Raw genomic sequence first — 22,342 nt, 5'->3', positions numbered from 1 at the left:
ACAAACGACTAATGCTACATATGCATACAATGCTGAAAAATGCTTTCTAACATGTCATTTTGTGTAAATGTTTGGGAGAAAAATTCTTCATTCAAACATAGAGTGTAGAATTCTTCTCCCAAACATTTACAGAATCACATTTTAGAGAGCATATTTCAGCAGGCAGTCTTGGATGAACATATAATGGAGAATCACTAATTTATGTACCTATAATTCTCGCAAGTTGACATCATAAGCCTGATAAATATAAACATTTGAATTGTGCGTTTATTTCCCCGGCAAGCAGTTTATCCTCTATTTATTCTTCATTAGTGGGTGGGTAACCAAATTTTCACCTCTCAAGAACTTGCGAAAAGCTACTGACAATGCAGTATGGAAGCTCCACCTCAACGGCATTCCTTATTATTGAACGCCCAAGCAGTTTAGTAACTATAATAACACATCGGAAAGAATGAAATATTCAAATCAACAGTCAGACTATAGAAATCATCAATGGGGAAACACTAACCGTCATTTGTGTTTTTTTTACCTGTTTCACCATTCTGCTATATAATCGGTGTAAAGTCAGACAGGACTAAGCAGCAAAATCTCAAAAGATGAGATGATGATAGGATTGAATCAAGAATTTCTTCTTCAGCTACCTTTCATTTGCACCAGATTTGAAAAATGTTATCATTAGCATGAATTATGAAATGAATCCATTGCGGATAATACCGTAAAGAATGCAAAGATTCAATTTTTGTACACGTTTTTCTCTGTATCAATGTAATATCGCTTAGTCCGGTCTGGCACAAAACCGACATCTTGCATGCGCGTGCGCTTTGTATTCGTTTTCACTGAAGTTAGACTGGACATACGGCATTTGGTAGAAATGCGGCTGCAAATATGGGTATTTCATCAACTTTACTAAAATATGAATAACTCAAAAACGAAGCATCGTAGCTATGCAATGTAAGCGAAAAAAAAATTCTACACAAAGCAAGCTACAATCCTATGCAATAATATGGGGTACTTTTGAATAGAATATCGGAGATATTTTGGTTCGAACTAGAAAATGCTAGCCGTGAGTAATCATCAAAATTTTAAAATTTTAGTTATACCAAAAAATAGCTTAATTCCTTGCGCAACTTTACACGAGAGGGATTGTTGATATCTTTTACGTAAAAGTTTTAAAAATTCGAGAAAGCGCCGCAGCCGATCCTGTAACCTTTCGCCTTAATGTAAATTGTTATGTGCAAGCCGTATGTCTTTCTGTGTATGTATTTTTCAGAGTATTTCTGACAGCTGGGTCAGGGAATGGATACAGAACTGGTGTATATGATAGAATAGTGGGTAATTTATTGTTTCGCGTGCAATTTTTTCCTTCCTAGGATTCGTTGGATTGGATAGATTAAGGTACGATTAATTTGTTGTTGCACGTGAATCATCCATTCCAGGTTAGTATGATAAAGATTCTAATAAAATGCAATTGTCGTTTATGTTAGAATAATGTCATTTGCTGGCATTTTAATGAGCTCAAGTAGTTTGATTGTATGTAAAATGTGCTACTTCATTAGTCTGCTTTGGTTGTAATTCTATTAGTTTGATTTTCCACTACTCATGTACTCAAAAAATAGTATTGGCTAATTTATACCCTTCTACTCTCTTTGCACCTTCTTTATCGTTATATGCCATGATAATTTTTCTTCCCTTTTACTACTAAATTAGATTTAAACTATCACTCACTAACCCTATCAATTGCGTATTTTTATTTTATTGATTAGTTCCGATCTTCGGTAGATACCGTACAGATTATAAGAAATAGAACATACTATCTAAATTCAAAATTCATAATAGCTAACTTATAACTAGATTTGGTGACATTAAAATCAAACAGATGTTAAGTTTCGTTGAATTTGTAGCAACATCTATCCACAGGATTGTTTTGAGCATAATCAGTACGATGTCTAGAAATCCACAAATATACACTTTCATATACACTCACATACTCTCTCATTCTAAACGTACAAACGCTCGTGGCTTTTGCAATAACGCAAACTTGGTTATAAACGCAAATATGCCATTGCAATCATTCTAACATATGAGTACCGCTATTTTGCCAACAATAAAACATTAAACGGTAATTAACTGAACGATTTAGCACTTATATATTTACAAACGCTGTCTGAGGCATTAATCCTGAGCTCGCGCGATCATGAATCGGTCACGTCCTGAAGTTTCATTTCTCGATTCTAGCAACCTAGACTCATGCCTTCAGTTGGGCCAGTAAAAGAAATGTCGCTCATATCCATTAGACAACATGACCGACATGACCGGGGACTCTTGTGACAAGGCGAAACCCTCTTCTAGATTCTGAACCGTGCACTGAAAATTAAGCCTCAGATTTACGATCGGCGCGATCAGTCAGGAACACACGCGAATGGCCTCACGGTTATGAAATCGAATTCATGCACGCGAAATTATATACACACTAGCAGCCGCCACAAACACGTTAACATACAAACGCTCGAGCCCTTCGTGATCATCCATGCACACCTACGCCCGCGATCTTGCAAACAAGATAACACCACGGAGGCTAAGTAAACGTTTCAGTACTTATAAATTTACAAACGCTGTCTTAAGGTTGAACTTACAAACACCCGTGTTGACGCTCACATCCACTAGACAACACATTCCATGGCGACATGACCGGGAATTCTAGTGATATTTCATCTAGCATCTGAATCGTTCACTGAAAATTAAATAACGATTTTAATATCGAATTTAATCACGCGAAGTTGCATACACACTAACACACGCTACCTACAAATTGCCCACGTGATCGAACACCTTAGTGTACAAATGCTTGAACCCTTAGCGATGAAATTTGAAGACGAATATACAATCGCGGTCGTCCATGCACAACCACGTTCATGATTTCGAAAAAATACGCCTCGATGATTTAGTGAACGCTGCAGCGCTAATAATCTGATCAAGCGCGAATATATAAACGCTCATGCTCACGCGATCGTAAAATCCATTCGCTCGCGCATCTGAACCGAACAACAAATATCACAACCAGAATCATGGCTCGCTGCAATTGGCTTTAATCAGTGTGTTAGTTGGTGACACTTCCCGTCTCGTGTGCCATTGTAAATAGTAATTCTAACGGGTAGCCCTTCCAAGAATCCAATTCTAACGCGAAGGGACCAAAATTTATAACTGAATTGGTTATAGAAGTCAACATACAAATTTAGTTATAGGTTTTGTCTCCTTCACGTGCTAATGTGGTTTTAAACAATTTTCTCCTTAGTGAAGAAAAGTTTTTTCCTGAGTTTTTCTCCATAAAAGAAAAATACATACTGCATTGGCTTGCTAAGCCAAACCAAGTTTCGATTCAATTAATTCTCATCAGCTTAATCAGAACTCTTTTTCTTGTGGGACACCACGTAGGACTAGGGGTTTGCTCAGAAACACAAATAGAGTTTTCGTTTTTGGAGCTAGCGTCAATCCAGCGCTTACTTAATCCTGTCATTAACCCTCCGGAACTCGCGCAAATGGCTCACTGAACCAGCAGCCGCAATTGCTCTAAGACAATTCCGCTAGATTTTCAGAGCAGCGTGCACTCAGCGCGACTGACGGAAGGTTAAGTTAGTGTCGGATTCTGATGAGATGAAGTCGAAAGGTAAATTCCACGACAAATCGAAAAATGTTTTGATTTCACTATTTTCCCCAGCAAACCACAATTTTTGTTGTCGCTTCCCGAGACATCACTCGGCACTATCCAGTTGTTTGGATATTCGCACAAAATGTGAGACTTTTTGAGTTTAGTATCTAACTGGTGCCAAGATGGTGTCAGTTACTGATGAGAAGAACCCAAAGTGCAAAATCAAACTTTATTTTTCATGTTAAATAAAGAAATCAGATATTATTTAGATAATAGATCAGAAGCCGGCGTATAGTCCGTTCAACAAATAGAGCCTTTTAAGCTGAGCAAGTACCAATCCTAGCTAGAACATTCAAATTTCAAGACTATGAGATCATCGTACGATCTATGACGCTGTTGTTCACATGGGGCGAAATTTATCCATTATGAATTTTTGTAGTGTCAAAAATAGAAATAATCTATCAAAAGTTCTTCCTCAAACCAAGCAGTTAACCACAACTTTGTCATCATTACCGACTGTATCCAAATAAGGACATTCAGTTGATTGACACTGTACGTACTTTTTCAACAGCCCCAGATAACGCCATCTCCTATTATACACACAACCCCGTTCTGTTGTTTGAATGGGTGGCCAGGTTGAAGCACACAACAGCCGAATTTCGCCCTCCCCCCGTTCTGCTGCAATGAGATAAGTTTCCACCCCCTCGGGAACAGAAGGAGTGTGAGCCGCGAAAAAAATAGCCAAACCGAGATGAAAAATAACAGAATAAAAATTTTAAATTTTCTATATAGCAATCAGAAAATGAGCAGAAGGAGGGAAAATTTGTTTTGGAAAATATATACACAACAATATTCGCGATGAAGAGGCGAATTGTACAGTTGGTACAGAAGAACATCATCATCATCGTCGTCTACGTCGTCCTTGCTGTTGTCGTCGCGCTAGCAGAGGGAAAATCGCGGAAAAAAATGTACCCGTTTTAAAAAAACGACAGCGATGACGACGACGGCGGTGCTGGCGATGTAATGGAAGGGGCTGATGTAAATGTTTGCCGAGGTAATAGAAGGATGTGCCATGAGCAGTGGAGAGTGCCGAATCCTGCGATGGCTGCTTTTGGTCCACGGGTTCACGGCAATGTAACGAGAAGCTGATGGGGGTTGGGTGACGACAACGACGCTAACTATGGGTGGGCGAGTGTTGTCCTGACTCTCGTCGTAGTGATGGCAATGAAATTCTCGGGTTGAAAAAAAAAATACTGGCACGGTTGAAGATATTTCACCAACCCACAAATACACACTGTAACACTTATATACCAGATATAAATACATAAGCCAAGGTCCGACATTGTTTATAATTTAAAATCAATTAACATCCCCGTTTGTGCTGCTGAATGGGATGGTTGATTAAGTGTGGGAAGGGAGGATAATGGAGCCATAGTTCTATCGTTATTTTTTATTCAATCTTTTTAGGGTTCATTGAAAGTTTGAAATATGTTTCGATGTACAATTGTGTTAGGTAGTTTTGACCAAAAACTTTTTTTTTATTTGGTTCGGTTTTGGTCAGGAACAACCGTTAGACATCTACCCAAGGAGCATACGTTAAATAATATCCCTCAACTCTGACTAAAAACGTCAAAGTTCTTTCACCCGGTAATCATCAACCCACTTTGCATTAGAAAACGATAATCTTCGGAAGCATTCTGGCGGCGAAAAAAAACTTACCCGTTATCGATGATGTGGATGCACCAAGCCAGGCCTGGGAGTTCTCCAAAAGTTTCGCCTGAAATGAAACAGAATAGAGAAGAAGATCAGTATCCTCTGGGAAAGTGTATTATTTTCGAGAAAATGTATATATTTAGTTCTCTTCGCGGACCAAGTCTGCAATAATACGCCCCCTCTTCCCCCATCCGTTTCTATGTCCTTCCAGCATCCAGGAACGATTCAAGTGAGAATCTCGGGAAAGACCGGTTAGAATTGTTAGGTAGCTCTCATTAAATTGCCGGCTAAGGGTTTGCCAGCAGGTTCATTCTTTTCGCTTTATTTTCGGGAGGTTTAAACAATATAATATATCTATAACGTACTATAAAACAGCTACGGGGCCCGAAGTCTGCCTACCGACGGGGTGGAAAAGTATGATAATAAAATATAATAAATAAAAAAAATTCCTTTTGCTGCTCGATAGCCCCCGGGTAAGACCTTGAGACGGTTGCGATTCACTTTATGATTGTTATTATTATTCTCGTTATCGGAACGGCGTGGAGTTTGGCCGATCATGATTGGCACAGGATCTCACTTTCGAGGAAAAAAGAATCGATCGATGCCGGGTCCGGCCGAAGGAGAACAAGCATGAGGCATGATTTACATGTCGGATGCCGCGGCGGTCGGGGTGCAAGTGCTGCACAGAAGTCGTGAATCGCTCCAGTCCTACGCACTGGAGCGGCAAAGTTTTACGATCGTGGCTGGTTGGAAGATCGAAGGACGCATGGAGAAGTACGGAGGGGGCGGAAATTATTAGTTGCAAATAAAATATAAATCCATGTTCGATATAATTTGCTGTTTGCCAACAATGATGGGGTCCGATGGGTTCGACTGTTGGCGCAATGCAGCAGAAGCAGTTCGAAAAGGTGGAAGCAACAGCAGCAACATCAGCCGTAGATCAGTTGAAACGGAAATTTAACATTTTGGGCTGTTTTTTAGTATTCGATTGTGATGCTTTTACTTTGCGTGGTGCAATGATCAATTCAGACATTCCGAGGATGGCCTTGCGGCGGTCGATTGTGGCTCAAAACAACAATGTCATATTGGCGAAAATTGGCGGTTTCGTTTGCTTGAAAAGGCTGTTAAAGATGTGCCTTGCGGTGTTTTAGTGTTTTTATTGTCATTTTTTAATTATGTATGTCAGTATTTTAGTTGACGCACCTTGTTTTTCAGGATGGACCAACTATTGAGACAAAGTGGCCGATGCAACGAAACGTTATGCCTTTCATATACAGAAAGGTTTTGCAATCGCTCGAAATTTTGAGTTCTCACTTGGTTCATGAAATGGCTAGACCTTTGAGCTTTGATTTAACTCTAGACTCTTCCCTAGCTCTACATCTATTACTGTTGCAGCAGAGCGTAATCTATGCTCATACCCTCGCTACTGTATTATTATTAACAGCAAAAAGTACCAAATAAAAATCACTTCAGTCTAACTCAGCCACCGCCGTCAGTGATCGTAGATCTTTGATCCTATTCTTTTCCTATCACAGTCCGTCTTGTGCCGCTTTCCCATGTAGTTCGAATTCATTAGAGGTTTTCAGTGTCGAAAGTAGGATGGCAGGACACAGGTCCTACCGCTGAGAAAGATCAATTTAGCTCTCATCCCAGTGAGCTGTTAGTTGCTGATCTCAGGAGCCATTCAGCTCTTGTTTCCGCGAGTCATTCAGCTCTTAGCGTTATCACGATCTACTCGGATAGTCCCCTGCGGTGAACTCACCCTGCTCCGACTGAGGGTTCCCCAACGGAGGAATTTCTCCCGTCACTGTTACCCGCTTGCTTGAACCATTTAGCTCCCAGCTTCGTCGAGGTCTACTCGGATATTATTTGGCGGTGAACTATCCTACTCCGATTGAGAGTTTTCTGGCAGCGGAATTTCTCTTGGTGCCGATGTCTTTTTCGTCAGCCAAGTAGTTCCCTTTTTTGTCACGATATAGTCGTATAATCTTCGGCGGTGAATCTACCCTGCAGTGAATTCCTCGACGGTTGATTTCTCTCTTTACCGATGTTCGTTTCCGTGGTCCCTTTAGCTCCACGCTTCGTTCCGATCTACTCGATCTAGTCCCCGGCGGTGGACCTATCCCACACAACGGTAGTAGCCAGTAGGTGCTGAGGTCCATACATTCCGGGTGGAGCGTAGCTGCCGGTTTACTGATGCCCTAACGACCCACTGCTAGCTATTCAAATGTGATGTGTATGTGTATGTGTTTCAAAAATTTCTCATCCATTTCTCACAGTTATTGCTGGGCCGATTTCAACAATATTATATTCAATTAAAAAGGTGCAACATCCCTCTAGGCTACGAATGAATTTTATTTGGATTAGAGCTCTGGTTACGGAGTTACGGGTTGAAGAGCGTGGCCACACACCAAATTCCCATATAAAACGGTACCATCTTGCTATCTAAATGATTTTTGATTCTGGCTCACCGACGCCAAATTAAATCCACATTGACGACTTTGGCTTCGAGTAAGTGACAAAGTTCATGAATTAAATACACATCTTAGTTTCTAATGAAAGGGAATCAGACGTAATTAGGATTGAAGTTCTGGTTCCGGTGTTACCGAGCCAACTATCAACAGCTATTCAATGTTAACTACACGAATCACTTCTGCATCTGCACGAACTACTGCAAGCTGGACAACGCAGTATGCTGCGGGGTGAACGATGTCGGAGCAGGCCTCGCCCTCCGTCTTCCTCCAATATGCTCGGACCAAAATGACTAACACGAGCAAAGTTGGATTTTTGTGTTCCAAATTCTCCTCCAGATTCTCAAACCAACTGGACCGATAGCTAGATGGTTGAAATGTATGTCCTGGTTGGTACAAAAGTTATTTTTACTGATGAGAACCTAACGAATGAAATGAATATAGAATGAATGACAAATAAAATAACTAAAATAAATAACATAAACAAAATAAATAAAATCAGGGAAAAAAAGAAATTATATAAATAAAATATATAAAACAAATTGAATATATAAACTATATCAAATAAAAAGCATAAAATAAATAGTTCTGTTTCCAGAGCTGTGCTGTAACATAGAGTAATGCGCTTTCGCCATAATTATTAAGGATACTGGATTCGATTAGCAGCCAGTGGAGCGGACCGATTTTGATTATGTTATTTATTTCAGTTATTTTATTTATCATTCATATAAATTCATTAAAAATAACTTCTGTGCCAACCAGGACATAAATTTCAACCATCTAGCTATCGGCCCAGTCGGTTTGTGTAGCTAACGAGAAGAATCTGGAACACAAAAATCCAACTTTGCTCGTTTAACCTCATTTCATTCATTTTATTGATTTAATTAATTTTGTTACGCCTGTCCTTTCATTGAGTTCTTTAATTTATTTTATTAGTTTAATTAATTGATTTAATTTTATTATTTTATTAAACGCGAACTTCATTAATCTCAATATTATGGCGAATTGGATAATTTTGAAAACCTAGTAATCTTATTGAATTTTTTACAATTTAATGTATTTATTCATTTAAATAAATTTTTTCTCTATTTAATTTTTTATAGATTTTCTTAATTTTGTTGCTTACATTATACTTACCATTTATTGCATTTTATTCGTTATTTAATATTATTCGATTTTCAATATTGATAATTTACTAAATTTTATTATGGTATATTTCTTAAATTCATTTAATTATAATTAAGTCATTGAGTTGTTTTTTAAATTGGTAATTGTCATAATAAATAATAAAAATATTTGCATTAACGTAATCAATTTTATTAAATTTAATAAATTCAATTAGAAAATGAATGAAATGAATACCAAAAAATCTTTTTACTAAAAATTAACTTTTTAGGTGCATTGATTCAAATTAATTTTGCTACTACGAAAAAAATGTTTTCAAATTTGTGAACAAAGTGCCATCAATTCTAGAGCAATCAGTTTTTCGTTGCGAAAACAGAACCGAGTATTATAAAAATGTTCTATTTTCCTTTCGTAGCACCTGCATAACACTTTTATTTAAGAAGGCATTTTTTCGTGAACTTCAGTTTCGATTTTCGCCGTGTAATTATTAAATTGATTCCCTACCGGTGACTTAGTTCACAACTTTATGAAAATTGTTCACAAATCAAATGTTGACTCGTTTTTTTATTCACAGCGCTAGGGATATTGTTTGCGGTCCGACTATGCGGCGTGAACTGATTTATGATTTATCCCCTCTTGAACATGAAACGCGAGATATTACTATTTCAAGCCACTCTGAATATTATTCATGGATTGATTCATGCTTCTTTGGCTGGTTCATTTTTCCTAATATATTAGCCACGAGTCATCATTCGTGCTTGTGAAACTTAACAAAATCATGAAATACGTTTCCATTTTCCTGATTAAGTTCAAAATATCACGTGGTGGTTCGTACGTATATCACTGCGAAATATTCTTTTTCAACACTACCTTTCAAGTGACACCCATATTGATGGTGGTTTTAAGTGTTTTGTGGTAACCGGAAGCCGCCATCTTGGATTTGAAAATGGCGTCAATAATTAACTTTCACTTTCTACTAATTACTACCTTTCAAATGACCCTCATATTGGTGGTGGTTTTCAGTGTTTGGTGGTAACCACAAGCCTTCATCTTCGATTTCAAAATGGCACCAATCATCGATTTTTATCTTCTACTAATTACTACCTTTCAAATGACACCCATATTGATGGTGGTTTTTAGTGTCTTGTGGTAACCGGAAACCGCCATCCTGGATTTCAAAATGGCGCCAATCATCAATTTTCGCCTTCTACTAACTACTACCGTTTGAATGACACCCATATTGATGGCGGTTTTAAGTGTTTTGTGGTAACCGGAAGCCGCCATCTTGGATTTCAAAATGGCGCCAATCATCAATTTTCACTTCATAATAATTGCTACCTTTCGAATGACCCTCATATCAATGGTGGTTTTTAGTGTTTTATGGTAACCGGAAGCCGCCAGCTTGGATTTCAAAATGGCGCCAATCATCAATTTTTGCCTTCTACTAATCACTACCTTTCAAATGACACCCATATTGATGGTGGTTTTCAGTGTTTTGTGGTAACAGGAAGCCGACATCTTGGATTTCAAAATGGCGCCAATCATCAATTTTCGCCTTCTATTAATTTCGTACCTTTCAAACAACACCCATATTGATGGTGGTTTTACATGTTTTGTGGTAACCGGAAGCCGCCATATTGGATTTCAAAATGGCGCTAATAATCAATTTTCAGCTTCTACGAATGGCTACTTTTCAAATGATATTGATGGTGGTTCTTAGTACCAATGCCAATCATCCATATAATACATGTTTAAATGACACCCATATTGATACTGGAAGCCTAAATTTTGGGTTATCCGAACGTTACAGAAATTTTGGGTTATCCGCTCAGTACTCAAATTTTCGGTTATCCGCTCAGTACTCAAATTTTCGGTTATCCGCTTAGTACTCAAATGTTTGGTTATCCGCTCGTTACTCAAATTTTGGGTTATTTGATCGTTACTCGAACTTTGGGTTACCCGCTCTGTACCCAACGCTTGGGTTATCCGTAACCCAAACCAAACCAAAACCAAAATTTAGGTTCAAAGCGTGTTACCCAAAAGTGAGGAGATGCACTTTAGTCCATTTTGGGTAGGATTCTACTCAAAATTAGGTAACGGCTGGTAAGCGTGTGCATTTATTCTAAGTTTGTTTTAATGCAAAGAACTCAGCCGTCAGCCGTTTAAGGGACTATAGATGACCACAATAATGAAAACTTTAATTATTAATGGCAGGAAAATGGTGCGCAATTTTGTGCGAAAAACGCCAAAACGAAGTAAAGAAAACATAAGGAAGAATTTGCTTCTGTTCAAGATGGCGTCAGAATTTAATCAGCTTCCAAGCAAATCAAGCTTTCGTTCTAAACAATATGTGCTCGTGTGAAAGAAAAGTGCTCGTTATCAAAATCGAAATGATCGAAAAAACATGATCAAAAAAGAGAAGAGAAATAAACCCAGAAAAATACTTCGAAGCGCAAACGTGGTCGTCCTACAGCTAACCAACCACATGAACTGGATGGCACAACTTCCATTCCACACTCTGGCGACGACGAGGACACCGAAGAAGTCATTCGCAAGTACAAAACCAGGCGAAGTTGTTGAAAAAACATGTTCTCATTTTCGTGGTTTCGTGATCATGAGCCACTTCCTCATTTTCTTACCCGAATGACGTCAATGGATTATTTGTATTATTAATTTTTAAATAACTTCCAGTAGTTATACCCTTCAAATAAAAGTTTAACCGCTGATTTTTTAGGCGTGTACATTAGTTTGAAAAATATTTATCCAGGCATAAAATATTTATTGCCAAAATTTTACCAGATGTATAACCTTTTGCACGAGTGCTTGTTTGCCAAAATCTGTACAAAAACGCAATCGCTTGAAATCACCAAAAAGTTGTCCTACTTGACCTCACTCTGCTCTGCACACCCGAAAATATCCAAGTGGCTCAAAACTCCCACTTAAAACTCTAGAACAAACCTAAAATTTGAAAACAATCGCGCATATGTTTCGTGTACACAAGCGAAAGTCTGAAATCTTCGATTTAGGTACCACGATTGCATTTTCACGAACACGCTGCGAGTGTTTTTATGTGAATATATTGTGAAACGCGACATATCTCCGGTATTAGACCCATTCACCCTATGCTCATCTTAGTAGTGTAACGCCGATCTTGATGAAATGTACAAATTCTCTGTATTCACTATTGTAGTGAAGCCCTCAAGTGGAAAAAAGGGTTAACACATCGATCTCTAAGTTCGATATCGCACCATTACGCTAAAATTTGACGTTTTAGAACATTGCTCAAATAAATTTAATTTACTTTAGAGACTTATTTATTACACCCAAAACGCGAACCGTATGATTTACATGCGAATAAGCATGATTCAAATGAGAATTTTGCATTGTAACTGGTATAATGCATATAAAGCGATATTGGACCGGGACAAAAATGCATTAAATGGCGATTACACCACAGAAACTTACACAAACCCACAGTTGGGAATGTATTAGTGAATTTAACGATATCGGAGTATTAGTATTAAAATGACTCCGCACTAATACACATGTAAAGGTTATCTCCGTTCGGATACATGTGTGCTCTGAAAATACTAATACACGCTCAAGGACCTGTTTTCATTTCGCCTTGCTACTAATTACATGCTACATATAGGAGAGAACTGTTTAAAGCATCATCAAATTGGTGGGGTGTGGGTGATGATTATGTGTTGGTTGATATTATGTTGATCTTTCGGCGTTCTCTCAACCCTAAATTTACAGGCGATATGCGAGTTCTAGCATCTTGTGGCTAGACTATAAATGTTAATAATGATAAATGATTATTTAAGCGCACTATACGCAGGAAAAAGTTACATATATGGGAACATTGGGCTAAGAAGTTAATTCAACATTTGTCCTATAGAAGCCGTCCGCCAATCATTTCGGGCATTCCTCATATTAACAGTACTTTCAGGTGATATCATATCAGAATTTCACACTACTAGTATCTAAGTTTAAAGTATCAAAAAAAAATTAAGAGCACTGGTGACGTGTTTGCACTTTTGAGCAGCAGTGGCAGTTACTCCCCCATAGAAAATCCTCCCGATTTTCTCATCGACTAAATCGGTTGCGTCGGCACAATCGGCCGACCATATCATAAATTAATCGGTCGATTGTTGCACCGAATCTTTTGGGGGTTTAACATGGGCGTCTACCGATACGACACCCCATTAAATACGGCCGACGAAATCTGCTGAAATCGGTCTACTTCAACCAATTAAATCGATCGATTAGTTGGTAGTTTAAAACTGGAACCAGACTTACACAGACTAAATCTGGCGATTAATAAGTTGACAAGAATTGTTCACCGACGAAACCCACTGGGAAATTTATCAACTGTCAAATTTTCTATGGGGTCATTTCAGTTTGTATTATTTCCCGAACATGCGTATCCAGCGCACATCATCGCCCTGGTCAACGATCATCGCAAATCAATCTGAACACAAATAATTTTCTTCCACTCTTCTCTGAAGCGTGGAATGAGAGAGCGATGATTTTACTGGTTTACCATTCGCTATGGGAAAATAACAATGCGTCTATCACACATACCCGTGAACGTAAACTGTTCACGCGTTTAGTGTGGTTGGAATTTAGCTATTCGCAGACAAAAAAGCGTAACTGTGTATGAAGACAGAAGTTTTTACAAACACCACAGAGGAATTCATGTATAGAATACACCACCTTTTTGGCAGACTCAGCAAGCAAAACAAACTAATACTTTTACATGCGGACAGATCATATGGTAGCGTGCATTCTCAATCAATTTATTTCATCGCGAATCAAGTTGTGTTGGTATAATGCTGTAGCTATGTTTGGTCTACAATGCAAAGAAGGCATGATTCTAATTCGGAATATGCACGAAAGGATGTAATGCCTTTTTTACATTGGGAAATTGTTTTGGGTGTACATAGTTTTGTATTTCAGATCGATCCTGAGGCAGCAGGCTGTGCACAGTTTTGGAATTCCACGCGCACCTAACCTTAGACGTTCTGTTCATCACGGGAGCCATTTTTTTTATCTTGAAAATTGTTTTAAATGAAGCCGAAAGAAACTAAGATTTTTAGAAAAGTGGAAGAGACGGATTTTGAAGATGCCTTTGGCCCGCACTTCAACAATATAGGCGATTTTGGAACGATCTTGACGAGTAGACGCAAAAAACGATGTCTGAGGCCATGTTGAAAACTAAGATGGCGACATCCGGTATTTTGGAATTCGTAGCACTGTGGGTTTTGTTGTTCTTGGAATCGCTTCGGAATACACCATCTTATCATTATTTGATGATTTGACTCCGGAACGTTCCAGACCAAACTGGCACACACCCCGGAATATCCAGACTCCCGGGAACGAAATGAATTTATTCGGTACCCGGGTAGCCTGTCGTTTGGTTGAAAGAAATGCGGGTCAAGTTTAAGGCGATCCAATTTGGAACGTACCACCCCATAGAAGACTCCAGAGTTTTTCGTAGTATCCTGTTTATCTTCAAAATCCACACGTAGTTTTGTGATTCTCTTATGTACACTGCATCGTCTGAGTACAAAAAGTGCTATGAATCAGTTACATGAATGATGGAATAGTGTCAGATAACTGCGTTTTGGCTTACTAATTCTTTTGACAATCCTTGGACTAAAAGTTCTTCTGGTCTCTTTTGTAATGTATTCTACTTATTTTCATAGCGACATGAATATGGATACGAAAGTAAGTGTTATAATATGCCATTTTATTGTATCACTATAAGCTAAATTTTTCTTCCTATACAATTATTTTAGTTTGGCTAACTTTAAACAAATTAAGAAAAGTACTAGAGACCCCTGAGCCTCGCTTAACACAGAACTGCTGTTTGCGGTAGGTCGGTGCAGCGAATCATGTGCGTCAACTCTGCAATAGAACCTCTTTGGATGTCCTTTACAAACGGCGCGACGCCTGTGTTTTCCTGTGAAACCTTCTGACACCACAATTGTCCGCTATACTTCACGGAAGACTCATCCGATCTCAAGGTCTGACGCTTCTAGCAAACAACATGACATGTTACACCAAATCACTGTTCGTTTGAGGTTTTGTAAGCTGGAATTCATTAACGCCTGCAGTGAAACGTTCTTCGTCGGGAGCAATTTTCAAGAGTGGCATCAATTTTTGGAACCGTAATTTGTAGAAAAATTAAACTAGTTTGAAGCGAATTTAGATTTGATTAGAATTATAATACGTACTGCGAATCCGGAGGCAGTAATTCTAAAAAGATATTTATCTGACGATGCTGGACAATAAATAAACAAACAGTATTAAAAACTGAAAATGTAGAAGACTCGGCGAAAATGGATTCATCACCACATGTGCGGAGTTTAAGTTCCACGTTAAAGAGCACACATTAACTATCATATTGCCGATAGCTTCAATTACTATTTTAACAGCATATTTGTGCTCATTCCCGTATTACTTGAAGCGTCATTAGCTTGAAATATTTTGAATTATTCATAAATTATTCAGGCCAATTAATTATTACGCCGTTTTCAGAGAAAAGGCGTCCCGTCCCGTGCGCTGGCTCTGCTGACTCGGACCTGCTCGATGCAATTACATGTGCACAGTAACACACAGCAGTGACAGGTTGCAAAATATGACACAAGCCGATGCTAAAGCTTCAACTTCCAAGTCGCTTTGGGCACGTCCTTTCCGAGCCGTCGAAGCTAGTAATTAACAAATATCATTTTTCTTGTTCCATTATTATCCATTCACAAGCGCGAGTGGCTGGGCTTCCTCCGTTACCGGACTTGATTGATTTCTTACAGCCCCTTGCTATCCCGACCATAGCGAAGACCTTCCATTTTCTTCATTTGTCATCGCGTATGCATTTATAATAGTGTAATTATTAATTTAATTTCAATTATCAATCCTCGCAGGGTTGAGCGGGTCGCTCGCGTCCACCTTGGCCCCCTCGCAGTGTATAAGGAAGGGCGCCTCTCGTCTGTGAAATAGTCCGCGTGCTGCGAATCGATCGATGCGCAACGTTTATTACTCTGCCATTGCCATTTAGGAGTGGAATTAGGAGCAATTTTTCGCTTCCTTCGCTGCTGTCCCTTCAGACGATGGCAAAGTGGGTATATAGACAACCTTTTAGAGCGACATAACATAACGAAGGTAGTCCGAGAGGGGAGGGAGCTTTTAATTTCTATAAATATGTCAATTTGTTTGCAGCTATAATTTCTTATAGATGCATTTCCTCTTTTATTGACGTTAATTCGATATAAAGCTGAGCACGGCCCGTGCTCGGGGGAAAACGAATACCGGTCATACGTTTTATATTCGATACATATATGTACGTATAGGTGCTGGCTGGAGGGGTTGTATTTACACCGATGCAGGCAAGTTTGTTGGGTTTCTCACTTTGTGTCACATTAGTACATCGCATTGGCCTGGCCCCCAGTATAAATTACCCTAATTACAAAGCATCCAGACGCAAACAACGCACGGTGGATAAGTTTTCCTACACGTGCAAAATTAATTGTCTCCGCTAGTTGCAGTTGCACAATTGAATATTTTATTGAAACGGGTCATTTTTGTAAATGACCCCAGATGCCACTTGATTGTTGGGTTCATTATTACGATTGCCTGCTGTTTGTTTCCTTCTTTTTGGAATTAATATTATTCTAGTGAGCTGTTGGTATGGCGGTAGGTGAATTTGTATGAAGCCTTCTTGTTTATTAATAGCACATTGCAATGAACTCTACTATGTCTAAAAAAGTGTAAACTACATTAATATTCCCTCCAATTGCTATACTCAAGGACGGCAGGCAACGTAAGACCTAGAACCGAAAATTGCATGATTCAAGCAAATAAAAATTAATTACTAGTCGAGTCCGAATGTGAATCATATCGACAGAAACATTAAAATTTTTGCATTCAAGTTGACCACGACACCGAGCTATGGAGGTGCACGTAAAACTTAACCTGCCCAAAGACGTCCTCTATAATTTAAATCCATTTATTTTTATTATTATTCTCGATTCTGGATATATGCCTTCGAGTGCACACGGAAAACACCAGAAAAGTCTGGAAGCAGCCCAGTCACGTGTAGGAGCGAGAGCTATGCGAGGTAGCAATTGAAACAAAATAAAATTATTTGCCTTTGGATCAATATCGAAGAAGGAAAAACGATAACAGTGTTCCTTTCCGAAATTTGTTGCTCTTTCGATTATGGTAGCTTTAGAGTGGCGATCTTCGTACTACGGTTGGTCCATAGGGCGAACAGGATCGTTTCTCCCGCAGGTCATAATTTTCGATTTGTTGCGCTTCTGTGCATAATACCTACTCAAACACCGGTCGATGGTATGCTTTTGGGAGTGAATTCGTACCCATTATTACTATATTATGTTCCAATAAATTTCGTAGTTGTAACGTGGATGGTTTTTACTAGAAGTACTGAGGTTAATTTTTTCCATTAAAATATTTGACACGATTCATTGCGGTATCTTAAAAGAGTAATGGGTATTTTATATGTTTACAACATGTAAACATACAAATAAATAAAAACAAATATTATTGAGTGGTGATCGGATTGTCTGTACGTAACTTCCTATTGCACGTGCATACCTTTTGTCGCCACGGGAAAACATTTGCTTGGTCGCTCATTGCATCTTGGGATCATTCACTTCTTTTTGGTTCCTTTCACGTCACGTCATCTTAGTTACAGTTCTTTTGGTGGCTGTGGTGCACCAGGAAGTTGATAACAGTCTATTATCCTTCTCTGAGCGAAATCAGCCTGGAGGCCGAGTGATATTCGACTAGTTGTAGTATCTCGGCCATGAATCGATCCACTGTGTGAGTCATGGAATTTGCGTTTTGACTTCGTCTCATCAGAATCCGACACTAACTTAGAGACAGGAATAAGCTAGCGCTGGATTGACGATAGCTTGAAACAGCCTTATCCTGGAGTGGTATTACGCATCTCGATTCGATAAAAATTCTATCTACTCGACCTTATTTCGCATTATGTATTTCGAGCCGAGCTCGAGAGTAAATTTTCGTTCGAGTTCGCTCGAAGAAGTACTAGATTATCGAGAAGTGTAGGCATTATGAAACCAAAACAATCGAACTCGAAAGCGAGTCGAGTCGAACGTATTTGCTCGATAGTTTTATTGCTGTCGACCGTCGTTCGAGATTATGATTTGTGTATTTATTTCATGTCATTCTTTAAATTGGTTAACAATCGGATTACTTAGAGGCTATAAAATTATCAAAAGGTGTAAAAAGTTCCCACGTACTTTGAGTTACTTTATGTTAAATCTATTTTCACCATCAGGAACAAACTTTTTTGTAAAAAGTAATACTAAATGTTGATAACAAATGATTTTACACCAAGTAATAATAAAAAGTGTTAAAACAAATCGATGGAGCAAAGTGAAGGCACCTTGACTTGTCTAATCACTGATGTATAGTATCACAATCATTCTTGATTTCAAAAATTTTTCACAATTTTATATATTATCATGTGTGAAATGCATGAAAATACAGTATATTATCTTATGTAGCAAAGTACTTTGAATCAAATTGAATTACCAACAAATTTGAATGCATCAGCCGATTCAAAATTATGCCATCTACAATTTCTGGAAGCACTAAATTTTATGATCTTCATATTGATTGTGTTCACCCTACCTGTACTTGTGTGCTATATCTTTAACAAAATAATTAACTAACAAGTACACGGAAAACCCAGCAAAAACAAAAACAAATTTTGTCTTGACCATTTAAAAAAATGGCTATTTCAGCGAACTGGTTTATTGATATTTGCGTCATCAATTGCGGAAAAATAATGTTGCTTTTGGAAGCTATCAGTTTCCTGAAAAAAACCCTGAAAACAAAAAAAAATAATGCAAAATTAGCCATTTTTATGAAAAAGGGCAGTTTGCTCGCTATAATTATTTTCCAAAAAATTAGAAGCTAATATAAACGCAGCTTCGAATTTGTGTTGTTTTAAACAATTATTTTCGATGCGTCAATTTAGTTATTATATATGTAATTAAATCTAAGTATAACTGTAAATTCTGCAGATAATAAATTCCATCATGCGACTGAGGGTCGAATAAGAGACACTACCAGCTAGGTATTTCGATGTTTCGGTGCTTCATCTTAAACAGCGAGATATATTAAAACGGCGTGCTAAGAAGTTCAATAATTCAGTTATATAAAACTAAATAATGCCCAAGTATTGAAAAGAGGTGGTGGGGGTGAGTGACGTGAACAAATTATGAACATGTTTGGTTCAATTTCTTTACCACTATCACTATTTTTATTCTGTGAATTTGACGCTCATCGGAAAAAAAACAAAACAAACTGCAATTTTGTTTACACTAAAAAAAAATTCTTAGATGGAATGAAAATTATCATACAATGAACGAAATCATTACCCGTTTTCTGCAACGAAGCATTTTTTATGCATTGTAAATAGTTCTTTCGTTTATTTCACGAACTGAAAAAATGGCATCTTGATGAACGAAAAGTTGTGTAATTTTACATACATACATTCCATTATAACTCCTATCAAAAAAATTTCTTGCATTTTTAACATAAAATAATTGACATCTATTTTTTGTTTTGGCTGAATACGATGGATTTTTTTCAAGTTATAAGTTTTTGAATTTTATGAATTGAACCATTTTTCAACCACTGATAATTCTTCGTTGTACGGAAAAATGTATTAAATAATAAAAAGTGCGTTTTCGAATGAGCTCACCAATAAAAATCTGATATAGTTTTATTCTTGTTATTTATGTTATGAGTTCTGCAAATGTTAGAAGCAAATTAAAAAAAAGCCTGGACTAAAAAGTTTTTTATTCCATGAAAACATATATAATTATATTCAGAACTTTATTACTTTACGAAATATTACAATTAAAGCTATGGCGTTTAATGTAAAATTAGTCTTTTTAATGTTATAATTTTAATATCTTTCAAAACATTTTGAGAACCACTGCAACATTTTTACACAATATTTTTAACAAGACTTTTTATTTAAAGAAAAAATAAGCAAAAAAAAATGATCCAACTTTTAAGCAATAATTTTTTTCGATGATAAGGGCGGAATACAGAAGTTGTAAATTATTCTCAATTTTTCCGGCAAGCTCTTGTGGAAATACAACTTTTTATATTTAATATTTTTTCCATGCATCGAATACTTTCCGAGCTATCAGCGATAGAAAAATGTTTAATTTTTTAAACTTTAAAAGTTGAAAGAAACTTGATTTGCTTAACACTAATATACTATGCTAACTATGCTCAATCCGGCACAAGCCTAGTCCTGTCACTATGTTAGTGTCGGACGACGAAGTCGAAAAGCAAATTCCATAACTGTTTTAGTTTTTAGTTTTGTTACCTTCACGCGCAAATATGGTTTAAAACCAGGTTCCTTAAAAACGTGTCTTTTTTTAAATTTCATTTATTGATCCAAAAATATTTCAAAATTAAACTTTCGATAGATAGAAGTACCTACATATATTAAACCACTTAAAATTTTTTATTTTATTTATTTTTATTATTGCGGCTCTGAAAACAGCTTGACAGTTCTCAACACTGTCGGCGATGGAGATTAGACCGAATGCAGTCAGTGTTGTCAGTTTACTTGCCACAGAATTAGCATGAAAGAAATTTTTTGAATTAAAGGTAACGTAGGTAAAATAGGCGATAGCAGTGAAATAAAATCCCTCTTTCCCAGTCAACCCGTTTAGTAGACAAGATCGGAATTAGAAAGATTTTATCGTATAATAAAGTATCCCGAAGTGTTATCAGCGCGTACAGCCTTCTGTCGCTTCATTTCCCGCTCATAATTGTCGGTTCGGCTCGGTGGTTCTTCCGCCTGTTGCTTGTGTGTGAACCCGATGAAACATAGTTCGCCGGAAGCCACGATCCTGCCTCAACACAGCTTCTCAAACTCGTCCAATTTGTCTGGTGAGTGTCATCATTTCTTGGAAACGAATCATCTAAAAGCAAAAAGCAAAACAGTTTCATATTCTGTATCGAATTGGCTCTGGTCGGTACTACAATGAAATATTTCCACCGAGAAAAAAAATGGCGGACTTTTTAATTTTTTTTAAAGTTCAAAAAAGGTGCAGTGTTGGGTGTTCAATATTGTTCGTTTTACGCGAATACGAACCAATACAACAAAGTAATCTCGATTTTAGTAGTTTCTCCGTAGAAGACAAATCCTTGATTTTGGGAATACAACTTGCGAACTGATAATCTTTTTGTGTGGTTCAAGGCAATGCACGATTCAGTGCAATGAAATGAATTGTGGAGCAAGATAATGCTTGACCATGGCTTCCCGATAAACTGAATAGGTTGGATCAAAAACAAAGAGACATCCCACCCGTTTATGACGTTAGATGTACTGAAGTAGTGTGAGGCACTTCCTGATTTGTTGTTCAAGAGTGCTTGTAAGAGCGATGCCAAAATCTACTGTGCAAAGGAACAGCACTATCATTTCACATGTTTCTTGGCTTGCTGGGGACTTAGACACCACTGGAGTCGATCGTAGAACAGTGGATGAGGCTTTTGTGCCTTTTAAAAGAGAGGCGCCAATATCGGACTGACTCTGGCAAATAAAGTAAATGGTAGTTGATAGGGAAACAAATCGCCAGCACAGTGTTGGTTCCGAGATAGAAATGGATGCGGTTGTCAACGAGTTTATATATCTTGGAAGATTAGCAAAATTAGTGACATGTGGTCGGTGTTAAGTCAGACCGGACTAAGTCGCAAAACATCAAAAAATGAGTTATTGATAGCACTGGATAAAGAATTTCTTCATCTACATTCCACTTTTACCGGATTTGAAATATGAAACAATAAACAAGAATTATGGCAAAAATTATTTTCCAATTACAATGCTAAGGATGCTGCGATTCAAACTTTAAACGCGATTTTCTCGAAATCAATGCACTGTCGACCATGTGATAACAAAGATATCCATGAGATAAAAAGCGCTTTGCGGCTGTAAATAGCATATTCTACGATTCGACGATCTGTACGGATATGAGGCGTGGTCGTTGAAGGAAATAGACTATCGACAGTAGACTACAGTTGGCGGAGCATGTAGCTAGTTTGCCGGAAAAGAAAACAACTAAAGCTTTGGTCAGTTGGTGCAGATCCCACCATCGAGGAATAGGTGCGGGCGAACCTTTTTCGTTCAAAACTGGAACAAAATCTTAGGTAGAAATCGTTAGGCCAACGAAACGATAATTGAATTTTTTTCGATAAAGCGAGGAGATCCGGCGCAATGAACGTTAGACTGTACAAGAATGGTATGGCAGTACTCCGTTTCGATGCAGAAAATTGTGCATCACGTGTCACCGGGGAACTACACAAT

General features: G+C 37.8%; 1 protein-coding gene across 1 annotated transcript in view; it reads right to left on the bottom strand.

Annotated features, from left to right (window-relative positions):
• The window catches only part of LOC131690457 (protein bric-a-brac 1-like), a 575,339-nt gene that overhangs the window by 130,748 nt on the left and 422,249 nt on the right, over positions 1-22,342 (bottom strand). Inside the window, exon 2 of the mRNA XM_058976241.1 lies at positions 5,366-5,423. Coding sequence (XP_058832224.1) covers positions 5,366-5,423 — 58 coding nt within the window. The remainder of the gene's footprint in view (positions 1-5,365; positions 5,424-22,342) is intronic.

Source organism: Topomyia yanbarensis, chromosome 3 (assembly GCF_030247195.1).
Source record: "Topomyia yanbarensis strain Yona2022 chromosome 3, ASM3024719v1, whole genome shotgun sequence".
In the NCBI taxonomy this organism is placed as follows: domain Eukaryota; kingdom Metazoa; phylum Arthropoda; class Insecta; order Diptera; family Culicidae; genus Topomyia; species Topomyia yanbarensis.
This window is presented reverse-complemented; position numbering and strand designations above follow the sequence as displayed.